We start from the raw sequence: 26,118 nt of genomic DNA on the forward strand, positions 1-26,118 counted from the left end.
TTGAACAAGTAAAGGTGTGAACAAGTAATTATTTATAATTGAAAAACAGGAATTTGTGGATTGCAGTTTACAGTTTAGGTCCTGGATTTACTGATCAGCTTGTGCTCAAGTTTAAGGAATGACTTTTCTTCAAATACTTTGAAAGAACAATCAAGGGCAGATCAAATTTAAGGTGTTTTAGTTATGAAAATAATTGTGGAGTGCTTCATGATTCCAGTCAGTAGCTCTCAGTTTGGTAAAAGGACTTCTCTTTGTATATAATAAATGTTTGCTTATGAAGATTAGAGTTCAGTTCATTCATCTTTCAGCTTGAAGAAAACATCAGAATGTGTGTTTAGACTGTAGATGCTCATAGAGCCCCAAACATTGTGTTTGCATCCAAGTGCATTCCATATTTTTCCTTTAATTTGTCATGTGTTGAGACATTTTCATTTAAAACTGCGTATGAAACTGTGAGGGTTCTCTTCTAATAGCACAACATATTAATACTGACTAAATAGAGGACTTTTTTTCCTTTATGGATGCTTTTCTTACTCACCAGCATTTTGTATTCAATCTGCTGCCGGATGAGTTTGTCTTCACTTAGGGAATAGCGAGCCTCCCCTGTGATGGAGTCTATGGGTCCCTTTTCCATTTGCTGTTTGATGGCACAGAACAGCATGAACAGAGGCTCCCCAGCACACTCCTTTGTTTTGGAAGGAATCCAAGCAATTGGATTGAAAAATGAGAGAAAGAAGGGATGAGAAAGAAAACAGATTTCTATGAATGGGTAGATGACACGTGACCTGCTAATGTGAACATTATGAATCAAGAAAACTATAGAGACGTTCAACCTCACTGGTAACATAACCCTTCAATAGTGTGGAAAAGCACATCAATATCAGGAATTCATAAACTCAGCCACAACAAGAATTTAGAGGAGGCTATTTAGGAAAAAAATCTATACAAAACATTTTAAGGAGCCTGTAGTACATCACTGTGATACCTGTAGCAAAAAGAACAGAGAATGACTTTGTTTTACCTTGAGAAATTTGTGAAGCAAGAAGGCAAACCAATTTGTCAGCATCTTCTCTGCCACCGACTCTGTTCTGCAAGACGAGAAAGAGGCACACTCATTCATTATCAGGAGGCGTCCTGCAGAGAGCTGGAGTGCTCTGATTATTTTTTCATTATTTTAAGACTGCCTGTGTTGCGACTACAAGACCTAGACAGAACAGTTTAAGAAATTTGCGCTTGGCCGTTTATCCTCAGTGGACACACACTACACTGTAATGTCAGGTAAGTGCTGCCAGTGCACAGCACTTGTAGATTATGACATAATTGTCCAGACTAAATGGCTACTTTAGATATCTCACACTGTTTTTCAATGACTGCACTTTACATGAGTTCAGATTGAAAGATGTCTCGATTTTCAGACACTGGAAAAAAAGCTAGAAATTTTTCCTTCAATACCAGGCCTAAAGCTTGCTGCATTATAGCCATGCTTTTTCTCCACAACTTTTGGCCCTTACCTGCATTACAACCTTAACCTGCAGTGACGCAACTGTCGATGAGACCTTGTTCAACATTTTGAATGTGTGCAGAAGATTAATAGGTTTGGGCAAACAGCTTCTTCTACTGGCTCCTATTTGAACTTAGCCTTATATATAATGAGTGTCAGAACACAAGTTTTCTCCCCACAAACGTCTCATGAAACATTCAGCAGGCTGGTGTCAGCACAGCAAAAAAAGAAAAGAAAAAAGAAAAAAAAAACAATCGCCAGATAACTCGAGGTGGAGGGAAGAGGGAAAGAGGGAAAGAGGAGAGAGAAAGGAGAGGAGGAGAGGTGACAGGAGAAGAAACGTGAGCTACAGTTGAATGTTTCATGAGGGGGCATACAGAAGATAAGTCAGACTGACAACAACTCTGCTACCACTGCACTCACTCTTCCCCATTAGGGTCTCTTCCTCTGCCAGTCCCCCCACTCTCTATCACTTTTAACACTCCTGTCTTTCACCTGTCTGCTCAGTCACCCTGTTCCTCAGACTTGCAACCAGTGTTTCACACGGCTGCACAAAACGAAGCTGAAGAGAGGTGGGCTTCCCTTCACTGGCCTAGTTACTCAACCATCAGAAGGGTGGTAACTGGGCTGGAAAGAACAATGCACTGAGGAATTAGCTATGCTAAAAGATAAACAGCGCTGATCAGGACAGGTTGGCTTTCTGTCAGAAAGGTTTTCTAGTCACTGCAGTGGAGCATTCGTGCAATTCTACCAAGAAAGAACACAATCCTGGTGAACTTTCTTTCATATTTTTCTTTGCATTTTTGCAAATAGACTTAAGTGATTTCTTTGACTAATGTGAGAACAGATTACATGAAGAATAAACTGCAAGTTACAAAGAAAAAGGGATTCATTTTTCTGCATATGCATGTATGTGAACTTTAACCAACACCTCTGGAGGTCAATCCCAACCAAAGAAATACTATTAATTCTGTCGAAGAAGTTTCTTATTCACGCCAATGGATTTCAAAACATTATAAGTATATGACCTTGCTAGTTGTACTACCAAGCCATTTATGTAAACGTCTTACACAACATGTGAATATTTCTTATAGATTGGACTGGATAAAAGCTTTCATAAAAGGCTGGCAATATTATTTTAACTGTTTCTGAAATCCAGAGCTTTAAAATAATTCATACCTAACGGTACATTTAAATACTCATTACTAATTGGGCTGGGCTTGGAATACTTTATAATTCAATGACAGGATTACATATTTTGAGATACAAACTTATATAAACGCACTTGTTAGAGCTGGAGTGATAGAATGTTGTACTATTAGGAGCTTAGAATAGGCTTTTTTATGTCATAAGGGAATCATTTTTAAGTTGTAAAGATAGATTAGTCTTCAGTTTTCCTTAGTCAGTTTAAGTTCCCCTAAATATACACTTGATGAGTCAATCAACTATCATCTGACTCATCTACCCTGAATTGATGTCTTATGAGGAAAGACATCTAGTTTTCCAGTTTGACTGTGTTAAATGTATTTATTAGCCTTTTATATGTTGCTTTGTCTAACCTCTGTGCAATGTTAAGTTTCTTTTGAGTAATTTAACATTTTTATAACAAATGAAGCATTGAGTAGATATTGGTTAATCAAAAAATAATTTGATTGCTGAATTTTCTGGTTTTCAGCTCTTATTAATTTATATGTTTTAAATTAAAATATTAATGGTGCAGTCAGTGGGAGATTTTCAATAAATGTATTGTGGAGAATACACAAACTCTTCCTGATTATTTTTAGTGTAATAGAAATTGTTCAATGATTTTTGAACAAAGCATCTTGATTTAAGACAAAATAATACCTCCGGAGGAGCAATTTGGGGTGGTTCTTGCTCTCCAGGTTGCGCTCTATAAGGTCGGAGAGCAGGTGTTTGAGGATGTCTGTGGCATACTCCAACCGTCCTTGCAGGGAGGTCATGATGAGTGAAGCGACGTAGCCACGGTCTCGCATGGAGAAGGAGCGCTGCGTCTCCAGTGTGCGGATGAATGTCAGCAGGAAAACCTTGTTATTCACCAGCTGAGCAAATTGCTTCAAGGCTTTCTCCACATTCGCCTGTCCACTCCCAGGAACCTGCATGCATCACGCACAGTTGCACACACACAAAGATGCGTACACTTATTAAATAGCACTTGCAGAAGGATGAGTCAGAATGTATGAAAAACAAAAGGAAATTGACACGACAGTTCTCACAGACCACCTCCAAGGGCAAAGTGAAAACCAGAACAACTCATGTGTCTGCAGTCTTTGCACGATGTGCTACTCTTGGACTCATCTGTTCTTCCCTTGAAAAGAAGGGTCATATTTTTTCTTTCGATGTATAAATTCAAATTTTTACACTAATTAAGGGGCTTCGCTTTAAACAAAATGAGATGCAATCAGTGAGTTCCTAGAGAGTGCATGTCATTGTGAACGTAATATTGACTGATTAAGGCAATTGTAATTTAAGCAACTTACTAATTTTGACCTTGTGGACGTTTTCCCGCAAAAATATTAAGTGGCATTTGATTTGTCATCAGGGTTTATTCAAAAATGGATATCTAGTGCATTCAAATTAAACCCTGAGATGTTGATAGCAATAAAAAGTAAAATTTTTCAACATATCACTATGACTACAGAGATGCAGGGTGGCAGAAAAATATTTAAGATGTTGTACAAAATGATCTAAAACTTTCATTATTTTGACTTGTATTGAAGGCAAGAGGTCAACATATTTAAGTTGCAGCAGTGCTTTAAAGTCTCCTCACCTCCAGCTCCCTCAGTACTGGATGATCATCAATGCCAGGAAACAGAACCCTCATTGCATAAGTGCGATAGTCCAGGAAGGGGATACCAGCTCTATCCAGATCGCTGGTTAACTCATTGATGTCCGTCTGTAGCTCAGCGAAAGCTGTACATGACAGATGACAGAGGTGTTAAAAAATTCTGCAATAATTTCAGAAGAAGTTGCTCTAATTCAAAGATCCAGCATGCACGATGTGTGGACACCAGTAGTTTGAATTGTGGCTTGCAAACAACTGAATATTCTCCACTATTACTTTTGCCTTCTATGGAAAAAAGCTAACGCTAGCTGCTTGTTAGTTTATGGTTTCTCTTCCTTCTGTATAAAAGACACACAATAGCTGCAGGTTGGGGGTTGTTAGTGCGCTATTTACCTGGAATTTTCAAACTGCTAACCAATGATGTTTAGTTCTACACTAGCTAAGAGCTATGCAGTTGAGTTATATTGCATTTCTACCAATACTGTACTTTCAGAAGTCTTTACAATTACACTACTTTCAAAATATTGAAACATTGTTGGTGCAATAGAGGAATTGCAAATAAAAATTTTGTTAGGAAACTGACCAAATTAACCTTTGCGAAAAAGGTTTTACATCTCAGACATCACTGACCCTCTTTACACTCCAGAGCTACTCTGGATTCCAGATTGTCCATCTGCATCTGCAGGCGCTTCAGAGTGAGATCATTCTCATGAGACTTTCGTCTGTAGGCGAGCAGGACGATGACGACGATGATGAGGAGCAATCCTCCGCCAGCCGCAATGCTGAGAATAGCTGGCATGGTGAGCAGGCTGTCCGACCGGATGTGAACTTCTCCAGGAGAGATATGCAGTCCACCTACCTGCACCTGATATAATAATACAAAACAACAACAAAAAAAAATCATCTTAAAGGGGTGCTAAAAAATGGAAAAAATATTTTTAAATGACTAGTCAAACTGTAGTTTAGTTTTTCATCAGTCAAATTATAATCTTTTCAAAAAGCATTCCAAACCGTTTTGAGTTCTTGGACATCCTTATCAGCAAGCTGACATCTCTATATTAGAGACTTTAAAAAAAAATTATCTTATACATTTATTTTCTGATTAAATTTAGTACATTTAGCATTTTGTTAGCTGTAATCAAAATGAACAGATGAAAAAATGACACACTGTGTGCAATATGAGTTTCACTATTTGAATAAATTAGTTGTGTGACATTCTAACTTTTTGAAGTGCACCTGTATAGTAAAAAATTATCTTGTCATTTTTCGTTTGTCCTTTTTTTAAAGGGCAGAACAGCTTGCTCTTCTCTTTTCAGCTCTTTTGTCATTATTTGCTCATTTGTCAATAATTCCAGAGGACAATGTGCCGTAATGGGGAACCTACCAGACCATGAGTGACAGACAATGACAGAAAGCCAGCAACTAACTGAAAGCCAGCCGTTGACCCAAAAACAAAGTGACGTAAAGAAGACCACTGACCTACAGACAGCAGCCCACATTCAGGCATGCCGACAAACAGAAAAATAAAAATAAAATGGTCGTATGAGGATGACATTAAGACTCACCAGGACTTTATGTTGCCCAGTGAGGTTTGGTGGCTCACAGAGTAACTGAGTGTCTGACACAGTAAGAGAACATGGGGTATCTCCGATCAGCACGGTGTAATTCAACCTGGCTCCCCCGGAGGCAGATGGCACCAGGTTACGGCCCTGTTAAAACAAAGAATCAACCAACACTTGATCGCAATTATTTGAAACATTTTGTATTTTAAGAACTACTTTTAACAATGAGGCTATTTTGATCAAAGTTAATTTCCTTATTGGAATCGAAAAGTATGTTTAATGTTCACTAAGTGACAGAGATGTATAGTGACTAATTACCTTTACTTGAGTAACACTTATGAAATTTTTATTTTCAGGAGTAGGCTTCCTACACCATAATTTTTTACTTTTACTTGTGTACAATTACTATGAAGTATCATTACTCTTTCTGGAAACTCTAGCTACTATGAGTAACTTAACTCACAGTGAAGAACAAGCTTTTTTTAAAAACCAAAAAAGTGTCACTCACAAACACACACCTGCATAATTAAAGTTTCAGAATTGATCTAGAGGACACTAGCACCCAAAATTCACATTTTAAATTGTAAACTGACACAGAGTCAAAATGCGCAGGGAAGATTAGCTTGTTTACACTGAAACTCATATTCTATGCTGTTCCTTCAGCCCAAGCAGAGCTAACAATTGCTAACAATCTATTAAAAGTGTAAAAAACACAAATCAGAGAGACATCTCTGACAAAATATAGGATTGGTCTTCCATATTTAACTGGAATTGTTGCATCACAGAAGATATGCTGTTTTATAGACTTAGACTTAGACTTGTACTTTATTGATCCCTTGGGAAGACTCCCTCAGGAAATTGAAGATTTATATCAGCAATGGTGATGTTAAGAAGAGCCAAGAGCTCAGTTTAAGAACTTCAAGATACTCTATGTTGTGTGCCTTTCTTAAAGTAAGTAGTGTGTTAGATCAGTTGTTTTACAATGGCATTGAAAACAAAGTTCTGTAAGTCTATGATAACCCAGAACGTCTCCGACTTACTTTGAGAATGATGGGAGCGCCAGGTTTTTGCTCCAGAACACCTGAGAGGCTGAGGGGCTCCAGGTAAGGGTTTGGGTAGTAGACAAATCCTGTGTTGTTGTATGTGAGAAGAGCTTGGACGTTGTTGAAGACAAAGCCAAACTCCTCCACATGTTTTATTGTCTCCTGGTCGGCAGTGTAATCCGCCTTCAGAGAAGGGGCGAAGCAGCTGATGGTTGTTGTGTTCAGAACTTTGCAAACCTGCAGAAGGATGAAATCTACGTTTCCATCTTAAACTCTCCACAACATATCAACCTGATCTAGAATGTGTGTTATAGAAACTAGTCATTCGCTGAAATGACCTTACATCTACTAACTGATCTACCCCAGGTCATTTCAAAATGTCATCGCTGGGCATGGATAAACAACTTCATATCCTCACCGACAGGATCCCGAGGTCAAAAACATGATTAGTATAATCCTCAAAGGTTGACGTGCTCAGGTATGAAGGCTGGAGCGGCTGGTAGAAATGCATTCAAATTTCATCTGATGTTGCTGTTTGTAAAATTCAGCAAGTTTTGAAATAAATTGGATAAAATAATTTTTAGCTGTAAGTTTTGTAAATGATGGTGTCAATCGATGTGAATTTGATTTTGTTCAAGGTGAAAAAAGTTTGAATCTTAAGACAACAGATAAGCTTGATGTCTAAAGTCGTATCATTCTTTGAGGAGCTTGGAGGATTTGCTGATGCCTAAAAAAGATTTTACGCACCTAGTGAGACACTTGTGCCAAAGGTCAACAGCACCTTCTCATCTGTTATTGCCTTTGAAGATCATAATGTTACATTACATTTTCTGACTTTCTAACCGGGTTTATATAAATTTCAGGTTCCATAGGACAAACGGTTCAAAGATAGTTAAGTGTTTTTCTTTTATTCTACACATTTTGAAGCTTTCAAAGTTATGCTTTCGAGAGGTATGCAAAAAAGAGGCAATCAACTTTTTTTTTTCTCCCAGTGGCTATTTTCTGCAGGTTATTTGCTTAAAAGTTCAGCTTTAATCCCTTTATATCTCCTTTTTGCCAATGACACAACAGAACATGCAATTTTAATTGACTGGCTCAAATTCTGGGCTGGCATCAATACCACACCACTTAATTAGCTCAGGGCATATCTCTAACACACAACATTTTCTGCATTCTGGCAAGAAAAGAAAAATCGTTTTTACTCGCATATCACCGCCAGCTCCAACATTCCTGTTTTGAAATTGTAAAAAAAAGAAAATACTTCCTTTGTTGTTTTTCAGGCAGTCTCATCAGATACCTGTTCTAGTATTGATTTTTGAGTTTTTCGCCTTCAGACCTCTCTGGCAAATCCCTGAGTGGTCAAAAACTACAAGCTGAGGGTGCCTGAAATTTTGCCATCAGGACTGCAACAGTATAAAAACAATCAATCACTTTGAGCAGCTCAGACAAGTAATCTTAACACCATATATAACCTTCCAAAACTTCATTTTTCCAAGTCAGTTTTCAGAATTGAATTTTATGTGAACAGCTCCAATCTCTGACTCTTTTCTTAGATGTCTTTTGCTATGTTTGATCTTATATTTTGCAAGGTCTCTGCTATGTAGCAGAGCAACATGCCATCAAAGACAACAAACCATCAGTTAAATTCAGTTACAATTAAATTAACGACATGGAGTTTCAAATATATTTATATACCTTGAATTTAATTATGCAAAGAGCAGCACAAAACTGTCAAGAGAACCTTTTAATAACAGAAATCTGAAAAATATCTTTACTCTGAAACCCATGACAAATTCCACCACTGCGAACTGACTTCAGAGGTAATTAGAAAACAGAATCCTTATGTGTGCAATTTAATAAAAGCAGCCAAAACGCCCATGGTAACATTTGAGGCGCAAGATAGATCAACAGCCCAGGTAGATCAGAAAATAATCTGAAAATAAAGTTGATAAAAAAAAGAATCTGAGCTAGATTAAAAAAAACAACAAAAAAAAAACACTTCAAAGATCACAACTGAATGATTTATGGCCCAGTCAAAGTTCCTGCCAAACTACTGCAGTGTCTGTAGCTGGACTTGCTGTTCACAGATGCTCTCTATCCAGTCTGCCTGAGCTTGAATTTTGTTGAATTTTGTCGCAAAGAAAAACATACAAAATGTTCAGTCAAGATGTGCAAAGCTAGTAGAGCCTTGCTGCTGGGAGAGTAAAAGCTGATTCAATCAGTAGGGATGGATTCTAAGTGTATTCCACACTTTTCAGACTTTGTACATCGTACATATGCACTACGTGGGTTGATCTATTACATATAATCCTAATAAAACATGTTGACGCTTTTGATTGTAACACGCAAAAGAATGAAAATGTAAAAGGAGCATGAGTGTTTTTGCATGGCACTGTGCAAATCTACTGTGCATTTGTGTAGATGCAACATCAATTTGTATAGATACGGTGTGCTAGAAGTTATCTTACTCACATTGACAGATTCATGACCAGCATATTTGACTCGGACCCGAGGTTCTTGAACCACATCCAGGTTTGTTCCAGTCACCGTCAGGGTGGTGTGCCCGCTGTTTGGATGAAAGACATGCAGTTAAAGCACTCTGCACAAGATATGAGCTGCTGCCCATTTCTTCATGTGTTGCTTCAAAGGAAAATGAAATTCTTGTAATTTTGTCAGAGTGCTCTTTTGCTGTAGCTGTCCAGGCTTTCTGAAGGTCTTCTACATTTTTTTTTCTTTGAACATTGTTGAATTTTTCATTTCATTTCAGTCTTGTTCTTGTACCTTACCATTTTGAGAGTACTTTTGTATTTGGTCATACCACTCAACGTAGACCTACGAATCCTTCAAAGAACAGGGATGAAATGTAAAAGATGACCCAATGCTTACAGAACCCACAAAAACCCATTTTAAATTGCACCAGTTGTCACTTTGAAAGCAGCTGTCGGGGACGATGGCACAAAATGTTCCAATTTCTCTGGATGCATCTGCAAAACTTACCAAAGTTAACAGAGTTTTACAGGAATAAAACAGTATTTTTTAAGCTATTAAATGATAACCTGGGACATAGAGGATGAATAAACTGAACAGGTAGTTCTTTTTATAAAGAAATTCTCTCCTTAGGATTCATCTACATTTTCAAACATTTTCAACAAAAAATATTTAAACTATCTTGAGCAGAAAAATGGTTCATTCTTAAATTTGTATTTTCTCCCCTGGATACTTGAAAATACAAGCATCCAACACCAATTACACTGCAAATAGTAAAGTATTAGACTGATAAAAAAAACATGTTTATTAAATAATTTAGTTTCAAGACCTTCAAAAAGCCAGAAAAAAAAACTACTTTACCTTAGGACATGTTTAGAACACACGAAACTCAGTTACTTGGAAGGAAAACATAAAAAAATAACAAGATTGGGGGGGTTTTACACACCACTGAATGTCAAAGGAATTATTGCTTAAACATGTATGCATACACCAAACTCCAGGTAGCCTGCACATGAACACAAGCTGCTTTTTCTTCAGTGATTTGATTAGAGCGGCAACCACAGAGAGACCAATCTTTTTCATCAACATTTCCCAGATAATTTGCATTAATGCATGTTTGAGGAGGTATAGCTGGTAGCTCGCCCTTTGTTATTGGGCAGAAAAAGAAGATCAAACGGAGAACCAGCTGGCTGCTATTTTATATTCAGCATTGAGTGTGAGACTGGCATAGCATGAATACAGGTGCTACTTGTTTACATATCTGAGTTGGATTGGATTAAATTAAAAAAACACGCTCTAATCTTTGCACAACATGTGCTGCAGTGCAAACTTAGAAAACGTTTGGAGCTAGGGCGTACACAAGCTGAAAAGGATGGATAAATACAGGGAGAGAAATTGGACAAAAATGCTGTTAAACCGTCCAGCATGGTGAAACCAATAGAGTCCAAGCCCTTCTCTTCTCACACTTCAAAGGCCACCTAAGCTTGTAGGGCCTCATAGTGGGAATGCACATTATGATGAGAGCTCTTGATTGCAGCTCCACAAAGCTCCTCCTGTCACCAGGCTGTGGGCCAGGGTGACTCTCTGAAGCCTAATCTGCAGGGACGTAGTGCTGCGTAATTCCGCCCAAACCCAAATTAAGTGCAATTTACTGTTGGTCCTATGAAGGCAATACAATCTTCATTTGTGTTAGAAATGTTTGTCTGAAAGATTTTTACGTTTGCTTTTGCTGTTTTCTGCTTTTGTCTGTCCATCCATTACCAATGTCAAAAGTTGCTTATCATCTACTACGTTGACAGCATTTAAGGTTTAAAGGCTTTATCATTCTTTCAAACTTATCTGTTCTGCTTGGACTATAGATGATTGTTTTGACTTTTTGAATTCTTGTTGCCTGTTGGACACATAAAAAAAAGACACCAAGTGGCAAAATTTTACCTGTTCCCAAAATAATTGATGTCTATGATAAAACATATTACTCTATTTGTTTATGGTCACTTGAAGAAAAACTGCATCTTCCCAAAATTACAAAATAGATTAATAAAAAACACTGCAATAAAATATCAAAGCAGCAGCATTACCCAGTAATGAAGATTTATTTCCAATTTTTGTCATTATGGAACAATTATGGAAAAAGAACAATTGAAACCAACCTGGGCTCATGCCAAAGCATAACTGCTTCCCTTGTTAAATTACAACTTAATTTTGATTAACTACATATTTTGCAACGCTGGGTTAAATTTGACAAACCAGACTGCCAGACATTTTTGACAACATGAATCAGGCTAAAATATTTTTGAAAGCAGAACATTACTATGAAGTTCTAGAACTGATAAGAGTCCAAGTTATAAACATCTGTAAGTCTGTGAAAAGGTGTACACAGCCATTTCTGAGGCTTTGAGATGCCATTGAACCAGTGGGAGTCAGTAAGAATTTTATATTCTCTAGATTAACAAGAAAAAAGTGATGTGCAACGAGTCACAAATGGCGTATATCTAACAGCATTACAGAAAAAGAAACATCATCTTGACAACGAAACATGATGGAGAAAATGTGATGGTTTTGGGTTGCTTTGCTGCTTTAGGAAACTTAGACATCTTGCTGTAGAAACTTGATCTCTGGCAGAAAACCCAGAGGTAGAATACACAACAACAATATTTTGTGTGTAAATAATGTAGTTTGGAATGATGAGTGATCAAAGATTCTAAACATCAGATCATTCCTCTGTTTCAATGGATAATCAGTTCAAAATGATTCAGATTAGTATCTGATCAGTTCAGTTCACAACTCTTTGCATGCTGCAACTCCTGCACAGAACTTTGCGGTATCTACTGTACATATGTCCAAGTTATTGTATTTTTAGTGAAGCGTCTTTGTACCTCGCACTGCCTTTTGGTTTCTGATGGTTTACTTCATCTCCTGCCTTGATGACTGCAGCTGACAACATCTTAGCTAATGTTGAAACCATAGACATAAATATGTAAATGCCTCATTCATGTCTATGGCTAATACAGCAAGACAACTACAGGTAACCGTGACAACTAGTGAAAGTTTAAAGGCAGGCTGGTTTTTTTGCAGTCAAGTTGCACGTTCCTCTGCTGTGTTTACAAACAAAAAATTCCCTCTATAGTACATAAACTGTAGTTAAACAGCTCTGAATAATTTACTTTAAAATAATATCTAACTTGACCGGTCAGATGACTTCATTAAGTGTCAATATAACATATAGAGAAAGCAAATGTTCCCAGTGTGGTACCTCGCAATGCTCCACAGTGGTTCAATGCGTTGGACTGTGGGGTCTTCAATGTACTCAAAGGTCAGACTTCCAGGAGCTCTGGTCCAGTCGACACTCAAACTGACTTGAACCGGTCCCGCGCCCATCAGTGATGGAGCCACAAAGCACACAATCTCTGACATGCTCCTCCTGGTGAGAGAAACAAAAGAGAGAATTATTCATGCTTTCGATTGTGTCTGCCCAAATCCCTGACTTCATATAGTTATGAGCCACGCATGAAGGGAGAGGATTCATTATAACCTGTCCCATCTCCTGCTTGTTGCAGTCATATTGGGGATGGAAACTGTAATTAGAGGGTGCTCTTGCTAATGGCTCTTTTGCTTCACCTACCTGACTGCTAAAATGTGCAAAATTTTAACTTAAAATAGATTTCTATAAATACATGGAGAAAGAAATATCTTATGCGAGTTTCATCACTTCCTCACCAGTCATTACTTATTCCTAATTTAACATGCAAGCACACACTTGTATCTAATGTGCACGTTTTTGAATAAATTGACTCATCCTGCGTTTGATTAAAACAAGAGAAGGCTAATTCGTTAATACTGTGCAGAGGCAATCTTACTCAAGTGCCTCTCCATCTGGGCTCCAATAGAAAGAAAGATTACCATAACATCAGGGGATATTATCGTTAGGCTCACCTGTACAGTTCGCAGGTTTGATTCCCAAAGTACACAGTGACAGTGCTTCCTGCGCTCAGATTCTCTCCAACAATGGTAACCTTAGTGCCCCCAGACTCAGGTCCTCTGCCTGGGGTCAGAGCCAAAATGGTGGGTATCTATGGACAAACAAAATCTGTTAATGTTTATGGCAAAAATGTATTCTCAAAAAGCCTTTTTGCTTTGGACTTTGTCTTTTTCACCATTTGTTTAGCTTTATAAGAAGAACAACGAAACCCAAATAGTTGAATTACGTATAAAGCTGCCTTTTTGCAGAGAACAAAATATATTGTTAGAATATAAATATGAAATAAATATATCATGAATTATACATTTCCCCTGTGAAAAATCTCCTTGATATCTATTAAATCCACAAATCAAGCTGACCTGCTTTCTGTGATATCTGCAGTCACTAGCAAGATGTTCAGATCTTGTTTTCTCAATGCACAGGATTACAAAGAATGTTTTAGTCAGAGCAAACTGACAAGTGTCTCTCTCTTTTGTGAATTACCACAAATGTGTAGATCTGTGAGGACTGTGCGCTCAACTCTGGTCTGCATTCACCGACACATAGCTTGACTGGACCTGGGGCGCTTCCTTCCAGAGCCGCATCCATCTCACATACAATCCTGTCAAAAGCAAAACATATAATGATACAACGATATCCACTCCAAACCATTGCCTTCCGAATTTGGCTAATAATAATAACACAATCCTGACGCACAAACACACAAGTGTGACTGCACTATGCCATACTCATCATGAGTCTCACTGGTAAAAGATGCTCTCTTTTGGTCAATGTGATTGAAGCAGACGTTCATAGAAGTTGCGGGTCAATACAGAGGCTCATCTTTCTTCCTAATAGGAAACCTATAACAGCAATATAACTCAAATGATAAACTACACCCCTCCCCATCACAGGCATGACCGCCATCAGCCATTACCTCCCGTTGCCATGACAACATGGGGGTTTCTCCAATAAATCAGTATTGCCTGTCAGGCCAATAAGATAAAGCATGTTATGTATAAGTCATTACAGCAACTGACCCGTTGGTGAAATTAATGGTTGTAACATCTGTAATGTCATGTTTTAAAGCGCTGTGTGAGCTGAATGAATGGCCCTGCTAAATCTGCTGCTTTGCAAAAGAAACCATAAGTCGTCCGCACAATGGGAGCACTCAATGAATCGTCCCGGCCCATCTCTTCTTCTCGTAGATCACGTGGGGATTCCTATTTACAGCTGGCATGCTCCTTTCTTTTTCTGGGGTTTTTTCTCTCTCTTTTTTTTTTTTACAAGGGTATAAATAAAGTCGCTGCAGCTTGGTCCCAATCGCATTACATGCCTGTGAGAGAAACACATGGCTAACAGATTGTCCCTCCAGTCAGCGACATGCAGCGCATTTCAATTACAGCTGTACCGACAGCCTCATAACACCAACGACACAAAGACTGTCTGCCTCCTTCTTTGGCTGTGACAGCACCAGAGCAAAGCGAAGCCCCCTACAGCCTGAGGAGGCGTGTCGACTTTTTACTTACACATCAGCCATGATTCATGATCTTAGAGTCATGGAAAAAAAACCTAACTATGTACAGTATACTAGTATGAAAGAAATTGCATGAGTTAATTTAATTTTCATTGAGTTTTTGGATTTGTGCAGTATTGCATTGCATTCAGTGCTTTGTGGAAGTATTCATACCAACCATCCATCCATCAATCCATTTTCTAACACCCTTGTCCCTAGTGAGGTCGGGAGGTGTGCTGGTGCCTTTCTCCAGCTAACGTTCCGGGCGAGAGGCGGGGTTCACAGTGGACAGGTCGCCAGTCTGTCGCAGATGTATTCATACCCCTTTAACATTTTAATATTAAGTCCCATTAAGACTACAAACATCACATTGGATTGTAAGTGATAAACCAGCACAGAGTAGCACAACATAGTGAGTTAGAAGAATGACGTTTTAGTGGCCATTTAGTTTTTGTAACAGACAGATACTGATGATTAAATATATATTTCATTCCTAATTTGATGTTTAATTAAACTCTAAGTTTACTGAAGTCAAACATTTTTTTACAAAATAGCTCAAGCTCAGCCACACTGGATACCCCGCATATTATGGCCATCATCAATTACAGCACGTTTTGCAGTTCTACAGAACTTTTATTCAGCAAGAGCTAAGTCAAGAATGTCACAGATTCATACAGCGATACACTACTTGGAGTTAAGTGCTTAGGTAACTTCCAGAAAGCTGGAATTGAACCTCCAACCTTCTGATTGCAAGACAACTATGATGCCCACTGAGACACATTTGTCCCATGTCTTGGTTTGATTGTAGTTGTGCCTTATTCCTCCTATTGTGCGATGATGGGTTGAAAGATACTGTCTGAGGTAACAGCTGTATTGATACTGCAATTAAATTACACAAAGCCGTGCTCTACTTACCAGTCAGATGCAGTCTAATGACAATTAGTTGTACTGGATTCTACTTAAGAGTATCAGTTTCACATTTTTTAAAATTACAATCTATATCCTTTTTTTTTCTAATTCATAAATATGCTCTACCTTGTATTTGCCTATTTTTTTTCTATGAAATACTTTAAAGTTTGTGTTTCAGCATTATAAAATGTAAGTACTTCTTTGGTGTGAAAATAAAATGTTTGCAAGACTAGTAAGCTAAAATATAAAGCATTTGTATATGACAACGTAAGGATGGTCTCTTACTGCTCTGCAGTGACATATCCTTCCTGCTGCGGCGTGCACTCCACTCCTGCCACCTCCACGTTACCCACAAGCTCAAAGAAGGAGAGACCCAGGTTCAGGCCCTGAATAGTGACAAGCGTGCCCCCCTCCAGAGGTCCTGCTACTGGGCTTATCTTATATTAGAAGGAGACAAAAAGTACAAAAGGATTTAGTGCAAAGATTTCTAGTAACAGCTATGGACTCTCCGTTATTTCCATTTGTCAGTGTTAAACTTACTACATTGGTTTTCATGAACCAATGTAGTAAGTTTAACTTAAATTTTTACAACTTAAGTTAAAGTGTTCATCTTAAAGTTTACAGTCGAAGCAGTCTTAAAACAATAAATTCCCTTCTGTACGATTTCATTTAATTTTTGAACTGAAGTCTTTGAAGGATGCAACTCATGCAGAAAATGAAAAACATGCTTTTTAAGACTTATTCAAAAAGCTTTGACATTGGCGATAATTCAAAAATAAACTTTCATAAATAATTCAGAGAATAACAAAGCCTTGAGAAAACTATTGACTGCACATTCCAGTGAAAAAAGCACACCATGCCAGCAGGGGAACATTCGGACCTACGGAGCAGAACAGGAGCAATGGTGAAGCAACTCTGCCTGTGCTGTCGAGCAGCGCTCGGCGGTTGATTCATTCTGCTGCAGCTCCTTCAGAAACACTAATAATGTGACAGGGACATCAAAGGCTGCCGGCTCTTTGAAGTGGAAGAGCCTTGCATCTTTGTGCATGACCCACAGTGCCTTATTCAAGAGAATGAACAGGGGTTTGGGACATAAAAGATCCATCACTTCTTTCTAAACAGACTGAATACGTTTAGCTGTCAAGAATTTAAGGTATTCAGCTGGCATGGAACAAAATGTCAGATAGTCTCAGGTAAACAGACATTGCTGAGAATTTTCTGCATTTTGTTGCTGTTTAAAGCCCAGACAACGACATATTCACATGATGTCCTGAAAGTTTTTTTCCAATACAGAAGCAAAAAATAGTTAAATATACTTTTAGATATTTTATGAGGAATTCAATTTGAAGTATTTCTACACTTAAATATTTGTATTTTGAGATGATTACTCATCTACCTCAATAATCTTTTTTCCACCTTGATTTCTCTAAGTCTTTTTGTTGACATGGCATGATGTCAAAGCACTTTCCTGCTCTCTGCCATGATTTAAACTTTTTGAACAAACTGCACCAAAGCCAAGAAGTGTTTTTATTGTTTGTTTTGCCAATTATACAGTTTATAAGTCACAAAAGGAGAAACCCTATTTTTGATCAACCGCCAGTCGACTGAAAAACAGCTAAATACGACACATGCGAGCCTATTGAGCTAATCATAAAAGCGAACATGTCTGATTATGCTGGTAAAACTGCACACATGTTGTGTCTGCATGAGTTCAAAAGTTGTGCAAGCAACAAACCTCTGTAATGCGTGGGTTGGTACACTTGACATTCCTGGCAGAAAGGTCCAGCCAGCGGCTGGCGTAAGGGGAGATGGGAGGGCAGTGCTGCCTCATGGTGCACCGACCTTCACCGCTACACCAGCCACACTGGAACTTCCTTTCAGCACGCAGACACATGCCACAGCTGTCCCGCTGGGCACTGCACTTGTACAGATGCACTGCAGAATAACAAATAACGGTGCTTTTAGCTGATAAAAGCCAAGAAACTGCACTTCTTTTATGATGTTTGAATAGCTTAAAAAACCTATAGAAACTAAAAATTGATGGCAAACAGTAATCAAAAAAACACAGTCAATACATATTGCCGAGCAAAGATGCCACAGAATTTTCCCCCACATTTTGTCATGTTATAACCACAAAATTATTGTGTTTACTTTATTTGCATTTACTTACTGTTTTTCACTGAGTTTTTATGTCAGAGTCATACTCAAAGTAGTTCGTCCTTGTAAAGTTGAAGGAAAACAATAATTTTCATTCAGGTCCATTTGTCTTTTCATAAACTTTGACCAGACCCTTATGTAGATTACATGCTGAAGAAAATCATTGCACAACATGATGCTGCCAACACCATATTCTACCGTGGGGATCATCGTTGCAATATGATGTGTCATGTTAAAACAAAGCATTTTACATATTGTTCATAAATATGATTTTCTTCTTATACAACCAGAATTTCTTCTTCTTCATGCTTTCTGTGTCCACTAAAAGACTTGCAACATACTTTCAACTGAACTTAAGAATTTCTTTCAACAATGGCTTTCATGTCACCACTTTTCCACAAAAGGCAGACTTGTGGAGTACACAACTAATAGAAATTCTCTTAACAGATTCCTCCACCTGAGCTGTGGATCTGTGCAGCTGATCCAGAGTTACCATGGACCTTACCATATCTCAGTTAAATACATTGAAGTTTATTGTTGTAACGTGGCAAAATGTTGAAATATTCTTGTGTCATAAATATTTTATATTAAGGCCAAGTATTAGGAAAATTGCCAAACCTTCTTTTTAGTTCCTGTTAGCCTGATGTAGCCCACTCAAAGTGACAAAAAAAATCACCAATGCTACAATCCGTTGCCATTTTTAGGAAATCCTTGATTTTAATTTTGGTGTTGTGAATATACGTATAAAATATTGAAACTGATTTATCTCAAAAATTGACTGAGAAAAAAAGGAAACCAATCAGGGATGCAAGTTGAGCAAATATGAAGATTCACCCATTGCCCCCCTGAGCATAGAAGTGATTTGGTGCTCTTTGATAAAATCCCGCTGATAACGTGAACTTTCTCTCAAGGCCTTTTGGGAACCTTGAAGTGTTCTCTATAAACCATATATCGCCTCTGGATTGAGTGCTTTACACTCCTCTGGCTTGGCAGTGATGGATAGCAGAGGCACCTTTAATCTTCTCAGGATTGTCGATGATGAAGTTGCCGTTCCATACGATGGAGAGGTCCACCGCCAGGTCACTGATCTTCACACCCTCGTACATGTACTGAAAAGCAGAAAAAACAAGATTGAAAGGGAATAGGCTTCAAAATGGAAACAGGGAGAGAGGAAAGTCAAATGGAGTCAGAGGATAGAGAATATAAGAAGACACAGAGAGACTGAAAGGGGAAAATCAGAGAATGAAAGGCCAGCTGAGAGACTAGGCTTTTAACCATCTGTTATTTTCTGCTATGGTTGTCTGCTCCGCTCCTCTTTGACATGTAGGGACACAAATCTTGGCTGGGGTGACCAATCATCTGAATTTGAGGAAAATGGCCTTTTCATACATTGTCACAGCGTTGCAGTATATGCTGTGCTTCAAAATGTACCTTCTGATTTGCATTATGTAGGAAAAAAAATCCCAAAAAATCTACGGGGTGCCTCTGAAACCCTGATGATTCTGAATTGCTTTCACAAAATTCAGAGATGGAAAATTATTTTTTTCCTTATGTTTTGCACTTTTTCTCATCACCTCAACTTTTTCTTTCCTCCCCATTCATGTCTCTACGGTGCAACATCTAAGGCAAAATTCATTGATGCTGATACACCATACACAGCTTGACAATAGAGCGTCTGAGACGCTGTCTCTGGTTTGACAGCTGAGAGACTCCCGCCGAGCAATGTTCAGGGTCATACCGAGCTGTTCTGGCACTGAACGCTGGTGCTGTTGAAGCGCAGTGCCGTGACACGGTGACTGACGCCCTGTACGTTCACCACGCATTCATAGCCCCGCTGGCCCGACTGCGGCTGAGGGAGGTTTCGGGCCCTCAAGGTGATCGGTCGGACCTCGCCGGCCGGAATAAGAATTTCCCCAGAGTTGAGGAGCTGAGGGCAGTCCTGTGAGAGCAAATGAAAAAAGTAGTTAATAAGAATATCCCCCCTCATACTGTTAGCACATGTACATATAAAAGCAACATTTACATCTTTTTTTTTTCTGTTTGGCATTAAACCAGTCTAAACTATTCTTCTTTGGGTGAGGTAAGATTACCAAAATTATTTATAATTGCAGGATACTCCGAACATATACAGTATATATATATATATACATACACACAAGTTTATGTACATTTCCTTAGAATTTGGTAGAAATAACTTTTAAACCAGATGAATTGGGTCAAATATTTCCTTCCACATATTCAAACCTGAGTTATTTTTAGAGGCCATCTTGCTCAACCATGTTTTTTCAACTCTGCCCACAAATTTTCTAGGGTATTAAGATTAGAACATTTTGATGACAAATGCGAGCAATGGCTTTGTTGCCTTTACGCCTTTTAAGAATTAACTGGCATCTTACTTTTTCTCCTGAATCTAACAATGCTTGTTTTAGCCAAGCACATCAATTTTAGTTTTATCCTACGACAAAACATGTCTCCAAAAAGTGAGAACATTGCTCTTGAATGCAATTACAAACTATGATCTGGTTTTGCTATGTTGCTTTTGGAATATTGGATTCTTCCTCTCTAAGAGGTTATTCAGCTAATGTTGGTTCATTTCTTGTTTCAGTTGTAAGCAATGGTATTGTTGCCATTGCTGTATTGGCATTTGTTCCACATTCTGAATGAATATATATATATATATATATATATATATATATATTTCTGACATCTAGCTCATACATGTGATAATTTTAACTGACCTAAAACTGGAAGGGTTTAGTCTAATTTTATGTTTCTTACTGACAAAAAAATTTGTAATTTCATATTCTGTATATAAAATGCATGGTTACAGCTGTGAGTGACAGCAAATCACTGCACCACATTTCCAAAACCTCTTCTACATATTTGTGTGTGTCTGTATTTATAAGCTTATGCTCTGTTACATAAGCATAGAGACCAATGTAGAACAGGGATTAAAAGGGTGTATGGGGCAAAAGTATCAGTATAAATATAACTCATTTTCATTTGGTGCATGGGCTTATGCAATGCAATAAATAAAGATTTTTCATAAATACAGATTTAGTTTACTCCTAAAAACTAAGGATCAGCCTCAAATGAAAGTTTTATCCGATACACTATTCTAAAAACTAAGATCATGTCAACAAAAAGTATGTAGGCAATGTTATTAAAACCTCAAAATATCCCTTTATGATCGCTTATAGTCACAAACGCAGCTGTAAGTTCTCAATCTTGTTTATTCTTTGCTGTGGAGCTTCATTTTCAGTTCTTTTCAGGTAAAAACTGAAAGGTAAAGTGTCACTCACAGATTAATGATATATCTGAAAGCACTGTTTAAATCAGGTGCAGTATTTCTGTTTCTGTACCTCTGATGCATTGACTCTTCCTTCCTGGAAAGAACAGCTGCTTGGGTCGTGTGTGCAAAGGTTGCGGTATTTACACCAGTGGCAGCGAAATGTGCTGTTTACACATGACAGACACCTGCACAATGAAATAACCACATATTACTACATACCATAAATAAATATGGACATCTTTAAACTATAAACACTCTCTCAGACTCATCTTCAGCAACGTTTTGCCAGGCTTAATTCAATTTAATTTCTTTCCTCAAGATTTATATACACCAAAATTGAATGTCTTTTGTCATTTTGGAGATGATTAAAAATGACCATGAGAAAGCAGACTCGCTGGACAAACCTCTGCATTTAAAGTAAACTTTAATTATTATTTTTTTATTATTTAATTAGTAAAGGTTAATTACTGTACCAAACAACTATGAAGCATCAAGGACATACAATGTCCTTGTTAGATGTACTGTGATGTGAACTTGTCAACATACAGTTCACAATTATTGCCAACCCTTTTTAAGACCCTTTTGAAAATTGAAAATGGTTGTTATGGAGACTTAATGACAACATAGTGCTACTGTTTTCTGCACTTTTCTAGCTCACAGCCTTCAATATTAACATCTTTTACAATCTCCACACCGTGCATAGTGGTGGCAAGGTGAACTTTGGTTGTTGCCCGGCTTTCTTGTTTGCCAAAGCTCCACTGTGCTTTTTTAAACCTTTTGAAATATTGCTATGAATGTAGAGTGAATGATTTGTCCTGGAATATAGAAATAAACTTCTTGGTTGAATGAAAAATAACTCTGAATCTGAACCTTGAAGGGGTATGAATGATTTTTGGCTGAACAATACATGGAACATCATTACTTTTTATACACTCATCAGCACCCATATTGTTTACAGCAGTCAGGGCTTCACATCAGACTCTGACTTCCCCATTTCAAATTCCGACTTCTAGAGGTATTATTTCCATATTTCCAACTGGAAAGTCAGATTTGCAGATAGAACATCCCATAATTGTCATTTATTTTATGGGAATTTCCACATGTGTAAATAAGCATGGCATTCAGAGGTTGGATCTTATTGTAATACTTTTTACAAATTATCTCCAGAGGGTGAAATAATATTAGGGTATGCTGTATTCACCTGATTAAATTTGTTTTTACAGCTGCTCACATAATGTTCTTTATTTTCAGGTGGTACTTTTATTTTACCCATTCATCATCTGATTATGTAGAACATGGGTTAAAAGTGGCAGCTCATTATGTGAAGGGTAGGGTTGTGCAACATCCTTGGCTCAGATTCAGTTGCCTCTAGCATGTGGTCAATTGTGGATTAAAGTTGTTCCTAAACAACCTCAGCCAACTCGATTAAACAGCAAACACGGAGACAATTTAAAGAAAATTTCCAATGGAAAATGTCTACTTTTCCTGATGAAGTAAAAAGAAAGAGCAATAAATCTTATTTAATGGGATGCAGCCACGAGAAAGACATAAACCACCACAAGTCTTTTGATACTGCAGCTCATGCCGACCAACAAATGGCAATAACTGTAGAGCTACATAATTAAATTTTGATAATAATTAGCTGCCCAAGGCTGGGACGGACATTAAAAAGTGCTACGTGAGGAAAAAAAGCATAGAGGGTGGGAGGGGCTGTGTATCGCCACAGTGTAACTACAGCAGGGTGCTGCAGACACTGGATAATTCATTAAGGAGGCTGATGTGATGCGGCGGTATAGTAAAGAGGGAGATGGGAAAGAAGGTGCAGGGTTAGGAGCATGTTTTGTGTGAAATATTTATCACACAAGTATACAGGGTCACCCTGCAGCTAATGGAGGCCATATTGGTGTGGAGCAGATGCGATGAGCACCCAACTGTTTATCACTAATGATTTATTATGGGTATGTTGTGGCATCCATGTTTCAGTTAAAATGAATAAATGGGATGTCTGTACATAGTGGACTAATTCCCAGTCAATCAAAGAAAAAAAAGCACTCTGCTTCAGCCAACTCCTGTTTACTCTTTGTTTAGTACGCGGAGTAAGGCTGATAAAGAATACATTGTATGAAAGGTTTTCATGTGACCTTTTAGTTTTGTGATTTGGCCTCTTGACTTTAACTGTCTTGTGTTTCTAACAAACACACATAAGTTTGCTTGTTTCTAAAGAGTGACACATACAACTAATTAACGTTCATCCTAATAAGATCCGCTATTGTTCCTGCTTGTAATTGTTATGCAAAATGCAAGCCTCTTGCCATAGTTTACTGTTGTGATTAATACAGTTGACATTTGCAAAATGGCTCATAGTCAAAACAGCTTCCCGGACCCAGTTAGGGAGCTTATATTGGTTGGCATTTAAATAAAGTGCTCTTTAATTTACACAGTTTTACCTGCCCTGAGGCACCAGAAGAGGACAAAAAAAAAATAGAGTCTTATGATTTTCCCCTGCAGACTCCCCTGAGACAAAGTTAGGTCAGAGGGGGGTCTGTGAGTCTAATGCTTATCCATTTAGCAGCCCGAGGAGAATGCCAGCCTTCAAGAAATAGTTTCTAGCAGCCAGACAGCAAAGTTTCACTGCAGGAAAATTTCACATTGATTTGAAAATATTAAAGTCCAAAGTGGTATCCTCAAATTGCACCATCAAAATCACACTAGGGCTTGATTTTGGTATTGATTAGATGGCAACTGAATTTCAGTATCATGTCTGACTGAGTTCATTGTTACAAAAGACCTACAGATCAGACTTTTGGTTTTTTGTCTGCCTGAAACTTCATTATTAACCATTTCAGCACATAAAAATGATTAAAATGCTTTTGTAGTTTTGAATCTAAACTAAAATAAGAAATTATAACATTATCCCCTAATGGTACAAGTATTATGACCCTAATTTTTCACTGATTGTTTTCAATTTAAAAACCAAGTTGGATTAAAGCAAATTTTGTTTGAGGCTGTAATGACACTCAAAAATCATAGTTCATTCCGTACTTTGGTTTTAAGGTTACAGTTCTTTATGTTTTTAGGGTTTTTTTCTGTAAAGAAGAAAAAGTGTCAATTATGGAGATTAATTGAGTTTTGGGAGGATTTTCTTTTTCAACCAAAACACAAAGAAATATATATATATATATGTTGGCTTTTTTTAATAATAGGATTGTGATGACATTTAAGAATAAAAAAGCTATAAGTAATTTTTACAGTACACCAGATGTACTTGAATCTGGTTATTGCAATTGTTAAAATATTTCCTAAATATTTTAGCCATTACAAGATTTTCTAATATTGTCACTTTACATAGGACACACACCTAAACTGTTGGTATGCATTTCAAATAATAAGTTACTTTTACTGTAAGTGAAATTAAAACATTTTTAGAAAAGCAACTGGGTGGCATTAAAAACAGCCCCAATATTTTTTAAACATCTGAAAGTTTTATATAATCACCAGCAACCACTGCCATGGTCAGAACCATCTTGGGACATTTTCTTCAGAATTTATCTGATGTGCCGCAGAAAAATTTAAAGTCATAGTTATTGTAAAAACTGTACTTAAAAACTTTAACTGTGCAGATAAATGCAGAGGATGATAAGCAAACATATAATAAATAAAGAAAAGATGAATTATTTTGTCTTGTTATGCTGTTTCTTATTTTTCTTATTACTGATCCCAATTGAATTATATCTGCATCTCTGTGTTGTGGTCAGAGACACAGTGGTGAAAAATAAATTTGTCTTTACACAAACAACGGGAGAAACTGATGTCAAAAATTAACTTGCCATGGTAACAACCATTCTAGAAATAAATCTCAAAATAATTTTCATAGTACTTACATGATAAGAGCAAGAAAAAATAGCTATTGAGTGTGTACTACCAAACAGAAAACTTGTCAGCTGTATTCAAAGCTGTAAGCAATAAGCCCACAAACTACCACTTAAAGCAAAGGCGAAATAAACAGCCCATGACAAATTCATCATGTTGATTTAAATGAAACCTGACAGATAAATTGAACTCTGAGGTTATCTAGCAGCGCGATCTTAAGTGGGGTTGGAAGCATCAGTACATCATTGCCCTAAATTAAGTTGTGTTCCTCCATCTATTGAACAAATCAAAGGTGGGGGAAGGGCGGTCCACTCACATCTGATGTGTGCTGCAGTTGTAGAACTTCACCTCTGTACTGGCGACCATTTGACCCGTCTCATTTGAATTCAGACGAAGCTCCACACCAGCCCAGTCTGAAAGAAAGTGTTTGTACACAGAATACAGTTAGTTGAAAAAGGGGGAAGAAAAAACCAGACTAAAAACGGATGAGTAGAAGAGCCAAAACAAAGACGGGATCAAAGAAGTCAAAATGAGGAGAAATTTGTAATACTTTTATCATTTTATTGCAAAGAGCCACCTGGTGTCTGGGCTCCTGGAAGGGCTGTCAGGAGAAAGCCTTCAGTCAAAAGCTTCAATTCAAGGATTAGCTTAAATTGTTGGAGGAAATCCTACAGCACTTGGTCCTCACCTGACTTAAAATATATACAAAACTTGAGGCACTAAATAGAAAGGACGTCTACTTTGGCTTAAAACCTTTCATTTTTACATTAACCCTATTTGAAGTACTGTGTAAGAACTACAAGAGTTTCAACTACATTGCTTCATGCAGCCAGACTTTATTGTAACCTTACAAAGTGGTTTTGATCAGTAGTTCTTCAGGCTTTCTATGTGTAATAGGATTTTTTTACTCGTTTTCTGTACAATTCAGTAAACTGTAAACTTGGTAAAAATGAAGTAAGTAAGGGGCAGAACAATTGTCCATCTAAAAATGTTCAACAGCAGATGAATAGTATCTGAAAA

At 37.6% G+C, this 26,118-nt stretch overlaps 1 protein-coding gene across 1 annotated transcript in view; it reads right to left on the reverse strand.

Moving 5' to 3' along the window:
* The window catches only part of LOC114135329 (plexin-A2-like), an 87,707-nt gene that overhangs the window by 13,277 nt on the left and 48,312 nt on the right, over positions 1-26,118 (reverse strand). Inside the window, exons 8-24 of the mRNA XM_028002540.1 lie at positions 25,415-25,511; positions 21,299-21,413; positions 19,675-19,875; positions 18,949-19,045; positions 17,515-17,714; positions 16,065-16,216; positions 13,859-13,976; positions 13,330-13,466; positions 12,650-12,817; positions 9,382-9,475; positions 6,907-7,146; positions 5,870-6,013; positions 4,935-5,169; positions 4,290-4,432; positions 3,347-3,615; positions 1,022-1,088; positions 539-685 (exon numbers count right to left, since the gene is read on the reverse strand). Of these exons, the coding sequence (XP_027858341.1) occupies positions 539-685; positions 1,022-1,088; positions 3,347-3,615; positions 4,290-4,432; positions 4,935-5,169; positions 5,870-6,013; positions 6,907-7,146; positions 9,382-9,475; positions 12,650-12,817; positions 13,330-13,466; positions 13,859-13,976; positions 16,065-16,216; positions 17,515-17,714; positions 18,949-19,045; positions 19,675-19,875; positions 21,299-21,413; positions 25,415-25,511 (2,624 nt within the window). The remainder of the gene's footprint in view (positions 1-538; positions 686-1,021; positions 1,089-3,346; positions 3,616-4,289; positions 4,433-4,934; positions 5,170-5,869; positions 6,014-6,906; positions 7,147-9,381; positions 9,476-12,649; positions 12,818-13,329; positions 13,467-13,858; positions 13,977-16,064; positions 16,217-17,514; positions 17,715-18,948; positions 19,046-19,674; positions 19,876-21,298; positions 21,414-25,414; positions 25,512-26,118) is intronic.

The sequence above is a fragment of the Xiphophorus couchianus genome, chromosome 20 (assembly GCF_001444195.1).
Source record: "Xiphophorus couchianus chromosome 20, X_couchianus-1.0, whole genome shotgun sequence".
Taxonomy (NCBI): Eukaryota; Metazoa; Chordata; class Actinopteri; order Cyprinodontiformes; family Poeciliidae; genus Xiphophorus; species Xiphophorus couchianus.